Source organism: Pimephales promelas, chromosome 25, assembly GCF_988280905.1.
Source record: "Pimephales promelas chromosome 25, fPimPro1.hap1.1, whole genome shotgun sequence".
NCBI lineage: Eukaryota > Metazoa > Chordata > Actinopteri > Cypriniformes > Leuciscidae > Pimephales > Pimephales promelas.
In genome coordinates this window covers 15,077,735-15,090,588 of record NC_142793.1, presented here as the reverse complement: position 1 = coordinate 15,090,588, position 12,854 = coordinate 15,077,735, and the positions used below count along the sequence as shown (strand labels likewise).

Here is a 12,854-nt window from a genome sequence, read left to right as displayed (position 1 = left end):
ACTAACTGCTTCGGCAATATTCACAATCTTCTGTTTGTCATGATCCAGTTCCCCTAGCTGTTGAAGTCCTTGAAAGTTATTTTTCCATTTGAAGATTTGTTATTACGTGAGGGTCTAGAAGGAATCGAGCCTTGATGGACAGCCCTCCGGGTTATTTAGTTGTCCTGATCCCACAGACCCCTTTCCTTTAAAGCCCAATGTCCAGATGAACTCTTCTGTGTGCTGAGAATAATAATGTCCTCGCCAAAATCCGGAGCCCTTGTGTGTCCCTGTGGAGGCCACCTTAATAATCTCATTATCAATTTAATGAGGTGATTAGAATGCCGAGGGCAAGCGGAGCAGGAGTGGGTGCATTACCGAGAAACTTTCGTTTGAGGAACCGAAGGTTATTTTGTTTGTCAATTTATTCATTTTTATCCGTCTTTTTTCTCACCCGCCACCACCTCGTGTCTACGGTGGGTGTCAGGATGCTTTCCTTGACTGGTTAGCTGGTTCCCTGCCTCCCATCCTGCGACACAGGAAATGGGAAGAAAAGAAAGTGTGAGGATTCACAGGCTGAAGTTGCTATGGCAACAAGTCAGAGCAGCAAGCACATTTTTATTTTATTTATTTATTTATTTTTTTGCTGCTGGAGATTCCTTAAGCACCACACTAGGGACCGGCTAAGCAGATTCAAATCAGGCACATTAGCATGTTGAAGCGACTTTGCCTTGAAAATATCTAACAAGTGGGTGTTTTTGTTTCACATGCGGTTCCTTTCAAGAGCTCTCTATGAAGCACACCTTGTTTTCAGTGGAGGAAAACTTTCCTCCATGATGTGCCAAAAGGGCCCTTTAAGGTTTTTATTTATTTATTTTACATTTATTCATTTAGCTGACACTTTTATCCAAAGCGACTTACAATTTCTATATATGTCAGAGGTTGCACGCCTCTGGAGAAACTAGGGGTTAAGTGTCTTGCTCAGGGACACAGTGTGTCTCACAGTGGATTCGATGGATAAGGTCATGTGTCTTATCCATTGCGCCATCACCATTTTTTCCCCCCTCCATGTCATGACTTTTTGCTGCAAAAATGTGTAGAAGAACCATTAACACACATGCTTGCTGCAGAATAAAAACTAGTTCATTTTAGAATATCTAATATAATTTCTATATTCTAGGCTAAATGTACTACTTAATAGACAGCTGCTATTTAGTACTTGGCTACTCTCCTTTTAAAAGTCATTTTGGTAAACCATTTGGTAAAAAAAAAAAAAAAAATCTTTTCTAATAATTTTGACATCATAATCATGATATTCAATAAATGCTTTTAGCATTTGAACATCCACTTTTAAATATTGTATTCACATTTTATTTATTTTTTCATTTTATTGACAAAAAAATATGATCAATAATTTGTTTTTTGCTACAAGCAGTTTCAACTGTTTTTAATAAGTTTTACAACATTAAATGACAGTTTAAATGACTTAATCCAGGTTGATTGTACTTTTATAAAATATTACTACCGTTTGGAAATGTAATATTTTTTAATAGATTTTCTTATGGTGGCAAAGTGATTATTAAAAGAATGAACAGTTGTGTTGCTTAATATTTTTGTGAAAACCTCAATACATAATGAAAGAAGAGCTCTTATCATCATCATCAAAAAAAAAAAAAAATCTTTGTAATTGTCACAAGTGTAAAAGTCTCACCTATCACTTAAAAAAAATCCAAATCTTTGCATGTATGTGTGTACATAGATATATAGGTTGAAAGGGCTCGACTTCGATTGTTCTATGAACACTTGTTCTAGTTCGCTGTAATGATTTTTTGTTTTGCTGTCAGTAGATGATGAAAGAAAATGCAGGTGAAGGGACGGGTCAGGGACGGGTAGCCTCGCGCTCCGGTCCCCTGGGCAGCACTGGGGCGAAAGGATGGATCTGGATGCATTGATTATCTGTCAGCTGTTCCTGATAGGATCTTAGCAGGCCAGTGTTTGGGGTATTAAGTGATCTGAAGTATTCAATAAATATTGATAATGAAGGCCTGTTAGTAAGGCTCCAGGGTTTTAGTTTCAGCCCCAGGAGAGGTATTGCTAGCTGCCGTCCCACAATGTGTTGTGCATGTAAGTATGCAAGAGGAAAGATCCAAGAGCTGAGCTGATGTTTTCTTTGCATTTAAAGGGATGTTCACCCAAAATATGCAAATGAATATGTGCTGTTCGGTTGACTTATGAAAAGTTGACTTAATCCATACGACCCTAGATAATGATAGGTGTGTCTAAGAAAAAATATAATATTTTACCTTCTTGCTCTGAGTGGGTCGAGCAGGACCGGTTGCATTTGGTGCCGTGACCCGTCCTTGTTAGCGCGCGCGCCTCCCACGCCGGTGACCCGAGCTTGGAGCGGGTCAAGTAGGACCGGTTACATTAGCATAATACCATTAATTTCCATGCCATCCTACTTTATAAGTTACTAGACTTGACACAAACTTCATTTAAGCCCTGTTTACAGCTGGTTTTAAGATGATCAGATCACAAGTAGATGAGGGAGACACATACCGGTTTACACCTGGTGTTTTAATCTGTCTCTTATGAGGGAAGTAAGGAAGGAAGGAATTTATATAGCGCTTTCATATGTACTACTGTACACCCAAAGCGGTAACAGGGGATATGACTTTTGTCCACTTTTAACCTGATTTCTTCGAGGGAAGGGTTTATGAGGGTTATATTAAGGGTTTATAAATGTTTTTTTGGGTTTTTTTTTACAATCTCATTTGAGATTATTAGCAAAGGTGAAACCATTTCTGACCATGCGTGATCTCGAAAAACTCATTCATGCTTTTATATTTACAAGACTAGACTATTGTGCAGTAACTCACTATACGTCGGCATAAATAAATCATTGATTAATCGCTTACAATTGGTCCAAAATGCAGCTGCGAGACTACCCCAGAGACCATATCACCCCAGTTTTGAGAACTTTAAATTGGCTACCGATCGACCACAGAGTACATTTTAAAATGTTATGTTTTGTCTATAAATCATTGCATGGTATGGCCCCACTGTATTTAGCCAATCTGATTAAGAAATATGAACCAAAATGGTTTTTAAGGTCAGCTAACCAGCTGGTTTTGACGACTTGTAGAACCAAACGGAGAAGCGGAGATCGAGCTTTTTCAGCGATTGCCCCAAAACTCTGAAATGACCTTCCCATTTCTATTAGATTAGAACCTATATTAACTTTCTGTAAACAAAAGCTAAAGGAATATCTTCTAGATTCAGCTTTTAACAAGGTATAGTAGATGTTCTTGTGGGGTTTCTAGAGCCGTTTATTTTATTGTTCTTAAATGTCTGTGTGGTTTTGTACGGTTGTTTTGTCTCCATTCTTGTACAGCACTTTGTTGAACGACCAGTTGTGTAAAAGTGCTTAATAAATAACAAATGTAATGAAATACACGTTTCGATCTAATTGAGTTTGCGCAATTTACATTTGAAAACATCACAGCTTTGGTTTCAGGAATGGTGAGAGAACATTATGCTTGGTACGTTTTTCTTTTTCAAACCAACCACTACGAAAGCAATCCGGTCTAATGCATTTTCGACTATAAAGTGATTGAAAGTGGACAAGCTCAAAACGTTTTAGACCCCGTTTACACCTGTATTTAGTGTCATCCACTTGTGATCCGATTGACCAACACTTAATATCAGTTGCGAACAGTTTCTTAGAGACCCTCCCTTCTGTTTTCGAGTTAATGCTTCTATCTCAGCCTCCCACATCTGAAAGCTCTGTTCTGAAAACAGGGCTTATTTGCTTCACAGTCATTTCGCATTGTATTGAGTTTAGTGGCTTTTAAGGCTCCAGGCCTCCTCCTCCTCGATTTAATTTGTTGTCTTCAAAATGACCAAGTCTCCGTTTATTGAATTGCCAGGCTGCAAGGTACCGAATACTGTTGCACTTATTCTCTTAACTTTGGGCTGGTCGTCTCACTGCCGTTGTTTGACTTCCCTGTGTTTCCTTTATCGGCATACCGCAAATAGTCAGTATTAAACCGTTAAACTCTCTCTCTCTTTCTCTCTGTTTTCTCTCCCTGCAGAAACTTGTCCGGGAACCCTCTGACAACTCTCTCATGGCAACTCTTTCAGAATCTCCAACTTTTCGAGCTGTAAGTTAAATGTGTTCTTTCTTTCTTTATTCCCTCAAGCCAGGTCGTGAAAGCACATTAAGCCACTATCGCTCTGCAATATATTTGATCTTTGTACCTTTTATAATGTGCTAATTATTGTTGCTCATCAGTGTTTTGGCTTTGTGAGATTTGTCTGTTGGTTTCAAAGTTGAACGTCATCTCAGTGGAGCCATTTACATATGGCCACTGGCATATCTCATTGATTGAACAGATTGGGATCTGATTGGAAATGCACAATACATTTTACGCAAATTATGCAAATGATGTGATGTAAAGAACATTTACATGGTCTTTCCATGATCGGATTGTACTTGATTGGAACACTTGATATTCTACTGTTTTTTATTTGTTATCTAAAGGATATATTTAGGAAATATCAACAGGAATACTACTAGAATTTTTAAGTGCGCCAAAACAATTGTATCTTTTAAATATCTTTTATTAATTTAATAAGTGTTTTTTCCCCCATGAAAATAACATTAGATGGATGCTGACATGGCATAAAACGACTAAATAAAGTGACCCGAGTATAATTTTCCATATATATTATAAAATAATTATAAAATGTAGAGTAGACTTTGTCTTTGGGCTAGCCTCTATATTATAATTATTATAAAAGTTTAGCAGTTTTGTTTGCCTTTTAGGTGAAATCAGTGTTAGCAAGTCGTTGGGCTTTTGTTTATAGCAAATCAAGTACCGGTAAATCAATTTCATAATTATAGTGGAGGTGTCATCTCAGTCCTGCCCAACAAGCAAGCTCTAATCAGCTGAGTGCAAAGGGCTTTATCCATACAGGCATCTGTGTCTGTGTGTATTCATGTGCGCATGACTAAATGTGATATTTTAAGCCAGGGAAGCAGGACAGCTCCTCTGAGGTGGCCCATCTTCTCTGCAGGGTTAGCACGTCCTTTGGAGATCCTCCAAGGAGAGGAGTACTTTTGGATTTCCTATGAGATATCGAACATGTGTTGTCCTTACAAGAAGGAAAGCGCTAACAAAAGCATGTTTAATTTCCCTTTATCTTGGAGGGTAACTATCCTAATTTAGCTACATATTCAAGAGACAGCCTTCTAGTTAGCATGTTTGGCTTGGCCCTTTAGGTCTAATGGGGTTTCCAGTCAAATATAGGTTAAATATGTTCTTGTTTATTATTGAAATGTGCAGTTAACATCATATTATGGCATTTAGCTTCTTGGTTAATTTAAATTCTGCTGGGCAGAAGGAAACGACAAATTCCCTAACATTCACAGCTGCGCTTTGGACAAGTCATGCGATTAGACTGAGGGTAAATTAGTTTTGTGTGACATAACACAGGTCATATGGGTAATACCAGAGCCATGAAGCGATAATGGTTGTGAGACACCCTCTCCGAAAGGACAACACAACCATTTTACATATGTGCACTGTTACGTAATACTAGCACGAATGCCATATGCAAGTCTCTTGATGCTTTAATAATTTCTCGTTGGGTTTGTGTGTACTAATCCGTCTGTTAAAAATATCCATACAAGCATCAGAGTGAATTTTGGCACATTCAGAAAGCTGTCTAATGTATCTAGTATTTAGTATATATATATATATATATATATATGTTCTTTTTGTGCTCGTTTTAGTTGTACTAGTTTTAATTGTAGTTAGTTATAATTATTTTTTCTATGTCATGTTTCTATGTCTCAATTTATTGTATTGTTTCTATGTCATGTTGTTATGTGATGCTCATTTGTACTTAACTGTAAAGCGACCTTGAGAACTTTGAAAGGCGCTATATAAAATAAACATATTATTATTATTATTATTATTACTTGATCTTTGTCGCATAATAAAAAAATAATTGGATTCAATTAGATAAAGACTTTTTACTTATGGTTTAAAAGTGTGCTATATAATACGATATAACAACTTAATATACATGCATTATTTTATTTTTTAGCATTTTTTCATAATTTAAAGAACAAATAGTGTAATTGGACAATGGCTGATTTCACTGAAGCTTAAAGCTGTTGCATGCTATATCAAATATGGAAAGCTAATCCTTTAATACAGCATTTTTCCTCTAAAATGGCTTGTTCTTTAAGCAATAAGTATGTCTGCCAGTGTGATTTCAACCATGGTTTTGGTATATGAAGTACATTCAGTGCTACTAAGTAGTCAGCACTACATATACAAAGGCCTGTATAACTAGCATAATGGTTTAAGCACATTAGCCTACTGCTTTACTTTTATTTGCAGTCTTGGAAGACTCTGATGCACCTGCCACACTGCTGCCAAAATTTGAGACGCAGGCTGTGGGAATCACATGTAATGTCTGCAGTCAGTGCCAGCACTGTCACTCTATAAGAACTGATGCGAACACCTCTAAAACGTCTTAGCGTGAATGTGAGTGTTTGTCCACACCCACGCTCAAGTGTACTCACACATATAATTGCTGTCAGTTTTTCTTCTTGACGGCCGGGAGGTGATGGGCCGTAGTGTATGTGTGGTTCAGGACCGAGGGTATAATCACTGCGTATTGAAAACGACCCATGCAGATAAGCCAGCCTACAATGAAACTTATTTCTCACTGCAGTAGCATGTAGGAATTACCCATGCCACAAGAATGCAAGGTCAGAATTGTCATTTGTTTGGTCATTAATTGGTCTATAATGTAATTAATTTGTTTAGTTTTTTTTTATCAATTGTGTGTGGTTGCTAAGGTGTTGCTAGGGTGTGCCAATTACCCATGCCACAAGAATGCAAGGTCAGAATTGTCATTTGTTTGGTCATTAATTGGTCTATTATGTAATTCATTTGTTTATTTTTTTTTAATCAATTGTGTGTGGTTGCTAAGGTGTTGCTAGGGTGTGCCAATTACCCATGCCACAAGAATGCAAGGTCAGAATTGTCATTTGTTTGGTCATTAATTGGTCTATTATGTAATTAATTTGTTTAGTTTTTTTTTAATCAATTGTGTGTGGTTGCTAAGGTGTTGCTAGGGTGTGCCAATTACCCATGCCACAAGAATGCAAGGTCAGAATTGTCATTTGTTTGGTCGTTAATTGGTCTATTATGTAATTCATTTGTTTATTTTTTTTAATCAATTGTGTGTGGTTGCTAAGGTGTTGCTAGGGTGTGCCAATTACCCATGCCACAAGAATGCAAGGTCAGAATTGTCATTTGTTTGGTCATTAATTGGTCTATTATGTAATTAATTTTAGTTTTTTTTTTTAATCAATTGTGTGTGGTTGCTAAGGTGTTGCTATGGTGTTTTGAGTGGTTGTCAAGTGTGTACTTGCTAGTCCAAGTCAAAAGAGCCCCATCAAGTCTCCCAATCTTGTCTGTAGATCCCTCATAGTCTGTAGACTGTAGTCTATGTAGTTTTTGTGTGTGTGTGTGTGTTTAATCATTCGACAAACAAAAATTGTGTGATTAGTAATTGTAAACCTCTAAATGCAACTAAGGGTAAGTTTACATGATGACAGCAATGTGCTAAAAACGGAAAAGTGTATGATGCTACCAGGCCAGTATGTCACTTTATAAAGAACTCACAGACTGAAAACGTAATACGCATGTGCATGATGTCACCGTTTTCACATTTAAAAAAAAAAAAAAAGTTTTTCATTTTCAAAAACTTGCACATTCAAGTTCTTTTCAAAATTGTGCTTTTTCAGGCCTCCAAAACGCTGTTGTCGTGCAAATGAGCGGCCAAAGCTCATAAAAAGTTGACGGTTTTAGTTAAAAGCGGTGTCGTATAATAATTTATTAGCCAACTGCATGATTTGTATATTTTCTAAGGGCCCGTCCACAATACTGCGTTTTCGTTTAAAAATGGAGAATTAAAACGAATACGATCTCCGTCCACACCAGCGTTTTATCTGCGTATTACAATTGATCTTCGTCCACATTAAAACGACTGAAAACGCGGATCACGTGACCATTCACCAACAATGGGCATGCGCGTGCTGGTGTAAACAGACTGATAACCAAAAACCCCAAAAAACTCTTGACCCCAAAAACTCTTCATTTTCTTTTAAAGAAAATAAACTGGACTTAAACTATTGAATCGTTTTACTTGAACCATCTAAACCAAATGATTCACTAGAACGAATCAGACCAGCACATTACAAAATAAACATTGTGAAATTAAAACATATCACTAGAAAACGAGAGGATTGACGAAAAATTGCATTTTACGTACAGACTCGACTTAATTTTCTTTCTCCTCGGGCACTAACTCCGGAAATCAAATATCTCACGCAGACTATATTGTGCAGAGTGAATGACCATAATTAGTCTGCTTTGTACAATAAATTACAACAAGTACAAAAACACAGCAGAGGACACTGAAGTAGCCTAATCTGAGGAGCAGATGTAGACCAAGTGTCTCATTTATGTTTATTTGCTGCAAATCCAGTTATTGTGAATGAGCTTTGAGAGGAACAGCAGGAAGCTCTGTAGTTTTCCATTTTGCTTTCTATTTTCTGACATCTTTGCTTTTTTTTTTTTACAACCGAACTAAAAAGATTGAGGCCTTTCGACTGTAACAGGGATGTCATTGTTGTATTGAACATTTCTTTGACAGAATATACCTTAACCTCTCACTCCCATCCCCAACCCCCTTGTTATTTTACAATCTCAAGGCAAGCGTGAAGTATGCCTGGATGTTTGTCAGCTTGCCCTTGAGGTGATCTTGATTTTAAAGATGTCCGCTGATCCTTCACGACAAGTCCTTGATATCTCTCGCATTGTCGGAATTTTATTGACATGGAGAGTCATTGTTGGGAAAATCAAAGCAGAAAGTATCTCATGCAGTCACTTGGCTGGAGCTCGACACATTACAGACTCCGATCAAAACGATAAGCGTGTCTAACAGGAGGGATTTTCTTATCATACTTCATGTAGACCAATTTGTATGCACGCTTTGTGTCGTTTTATATATTTTTCTCATAAAGATAAACTTGTCAACTGGTTGGTTACTGCTCAGAAATGGGTTACATCAGGTTTGATTCGACACAGTCATGGGCAATTGGGTAAAAACATGCTAAATGCTAATAAAATGAAATTAACCAGATAGCAACATAACAAGAGAGGAGTAAACACATGTATTTTTGGGCAAATTTATCTGTCACTATTAAGTAGCTGCTAGTAAAATTATCCAGATGCTAATATGGACCAGTTGTGGGGCTTTCCGTCATTCTCAAAAACTACAAAACTAGTTTAGAACAGCCTCTTTCCCTAATTTTTTACCATTACCTGTAGATAGCTGGTTAGCAGTGCAAGCTTGTGCCTTTTACTGTGTCTAGCCAGTATTTTTTTGTAAATGAACCTCACCATGCTTAGCGAAAGTGATTTTTTTTAAATACAGGCTAAAAATGAGTCACTGCAGATATCTGACACACCCATGGACAGCAGGGCAAAACTATGCTAAATGCTAATAATGAAATAAAATTAGCCATATTAATGCGTATAGATAGCAAAATAACAAGAGACCAGTTGGCTTTCTCCTTATCTTTTGGTGTTGATAAAAAATTAAAAATAAAACTGCTTTTGGTGCAAATTCATGGTCACTTGGTAGCAACAAGTCAGATTAGCAGGATGCTAACAGACCAGTTGTGTGACATGCCCACATCCTCAAAAAGGACAAAACTAGTTAAGAACATCTGCTTTTACAGTTGCTTCCTTTACCTGAAGTTAGCTGGTTTGCGGTGCGGAACATAGCCCCCTTGTTTCTGAGCGTTTTCAAGTGCGAGTGAGGCGACAAATAGTAAATCTTCTGTATACCCGCTCGGAGGATGATGATATGATACAAGCCTATTTACGGCCAAAGCACAAAAGCGCATTCGCCACAGTCCGCAGACTCAGTCACTCAGCCGCCGCTTTCAGCCTCCCGGCTTGGAGCTGCGAGCACCATCAATCCGTTTTATTCTGTTGACCTTTCTCTAATCTCAGTCTGTATAAAGCGGCTCCCACAGACACGAACTTCATGTCTGGCTCATCGCTCGAAGGATCATCACCGTTTATAAAAAAAGGACTAAGAGTAATAGTGACAGTAAACAAGCTGCGGGGAGAGTCTATTTTAAGGCATTTGTTTCCCACATTTACAGCTGTCTAAAAAGTATTTTAAAACATAAAACCGAAACAAAGCACTGCAACTCTGAGCCAGGGAGCCGGGTTAACAATTTAATCAGATTATAGGCCTAGTGTTGTCAACGAGCCAAGGTAGTTAAATAATATATCAAAGTAATTATGTTTTCCAGGATGTTGGAATGACCCAATGTGAGCTTTAATTGCACGGATAAAAAGATATGTAAACAAATGATGGGAGAATACTAATTATCAGGGTTTAAACTTGAATAATAAATAAATGTATTACAGTTTAGCGTTTTATCATTTTAAAATAGAATTTTGTAGAGAACTGCTTATACTGTATATATATATATATATATATATATATATATATATCCTTCTTTGTCTCCAGATTGCTATTTTGTGGACTGTTATTCCAATTTAACCAGTCAATTGGCCATGATCAGACTGGCAGCTTACAGACGCTCATCATCACGTCATCCAGTCAGCCGCGGCTGAGACTGCGAGTCTAACGTTATATTCGCTGATCAGCGCGGCTGACTGGATGAGCGTCTGTAAGCTGCCAGTCAGATCACGGCCATTTGACTGGCTTAATCGGGACAACAGTACCCAAAACACCAATCATACACAAGAATAAAAGCATGACATTATATTCATAATAAGAAAACAATTTATTTCCTTTTAGTATGAGTGTCAGGCAACGCGTTAGACTGTCTAAGCCTCGGCTGACTGGATGAGCGTCTGCAAGCTACCAGTCTGATCACGGCCATTTGACTGGTTTGATCGGGATAACAGTACCCAAAACACCAATCATACACAATAATAAAGGCATGAGATTATATTCATAATAAGAAAACAATTTATTTACTTTTAGCGAGAGTGTCAGGCAACGCGTTATATTCGCTGATCACCCGCGGCTGACTGGATGAGCGTCCAGCAAGCGTCTGCACTGCCAGTCGGATCGCGGCCATTTGACTGGTTTAATCGGTACAACAGTACCCAAAACACCAATCATACACAAGAATAAATGCATGACATTATATTCATAATAAGAAAACAATGTATTTCCTTGTAGAAAACAATGTATTTCCTTGTAGCGAGAGTGTCAGGCGACGCGTTAGACTCGCAGTCTCAGCCGTGGCTGACTGGATGAGCGTCTGTAAGCTGCCAGTCTGATCATGGCCATTTGACTGGTTTAATCGGGACAACAGTACCCAAAACACCAATCATACACAAGAATAAAAGCATGTACAGTGAGGACAGGTATCGCATGAAACCCCTGTAAACACACACACAGGTATCTGATGCACATTTACAGTTAGGACAGGTATCGCATGAAACCCCTGTAAACACACACACACAGGTATCTGATGCAGATGTAAAGTTATGACAGGTATCTCATGAAACCCCTGTAAACACACACACAGGTATCTGATGCACATTTACAGTTATGACAGGTATCGCATGAAACCCCTGTAAACACACACACACAGGTATCTGATGCACATTTACAGTTAGGACAGGTATCTCATGAAACCCCTGTAAACACACACACAGGTATCTGATGCACATGTACAGTTAAGACAGGTATCGCATGAAACCCCTGTAAACACACACAGGTATCTGATGCACATGTACAGTTAGGACGGGTATCGCATGAAACCCCTGTAAACACACACACACAGGTATCTGATGCACATTTACAGTTAGGACAGGTATCTCATGAAACCCCTGTAAACACACACACAGGTATCTGATGCACATGTACAGTTATGACAGGTATCGCATGAAACCCCTGTAAACACACACACACAGGTATCTGATGCACATTTACAGTTAGGACAGGTATCTCATGAAACCCCTGTAAACACACACAGGTATCTGATGCACATGTACAGTTAGGACGGGTATCGCATGAAACCCCTGTAAACACACACACAGGTATCTGATGCAGACGTACAGTTAGGACGGGTATCGCATGAAACCCCTGTAAACACACACACAGGTATCTGATGCACATTTACAGTTAGGACAGGTATCGCATGAAACCCCTGTAAACACACACACACAGGTATCTGATGCAGATGTAAAGTTATGACAGGTATCTCATGAAACCCCTGTAAACACACACACAGGTATCTGATGCACATTTACAGTTATGACAGGTATCGCATGAAACCCCTGTAAACACACACACACAGGTATCTGATGCACATTTACAGTTAGGACAGGTATCTCATGAAACCCCTGTAAACACACACACAGGTATCTGATGCACATGTACAGTTAAGACAGGTATCGCATGAAACCCCTGTAAACACACACAGGTATCTGATGCACATGTACAGTTAGGACGGGTATCGCATGAAACCCCTGTAAACACACACACACAGGTATCTGATGCACATTTACAGTTAGGACAGGTATCTCATGAAACCCCTGTAAACACACACACAGGTATCTGATGCACATGTACAGTTATGACAGGTATCGCATGAAACCCCTGTAAACACACACACACAGGTATCTGATGCACATTTACAGTTAGGACAGGTATCTCATGAAACCCCTGTAAACACACACAGGTATCTGATGCACATGTACAGTTAAGACAGGTATCGCATGAAA

General features: G+C 38.4%; 1 protein-coding gene across 4 annotated transcripts in view; it reads left to right on the top strand.

Moving 5' to 3' along the window:
- The window catches only part of ntrk3a (neurotrophic tyrosine kinase, receptor, type 3a), a 219,439-nt gene that overhangs the window by 72,030 nt on the left and 134,555 nt on the right, over positions 1-12,854 (top strand). For all 4 annotated transcript variants that reach the window (XM_039647923.2, XM_039647921.2, XM_089127992.1 and 1 more), the window contains exon 4: positions 4,074-4,142. In XM_039647923.2, the coding sequence (XP_039503857.2) occupies positions 4,074-4,142 (69 nt within the window). The remainder of the gene's footprint in view (positions 1-4,073; positions 4,143-12,854) is intronic.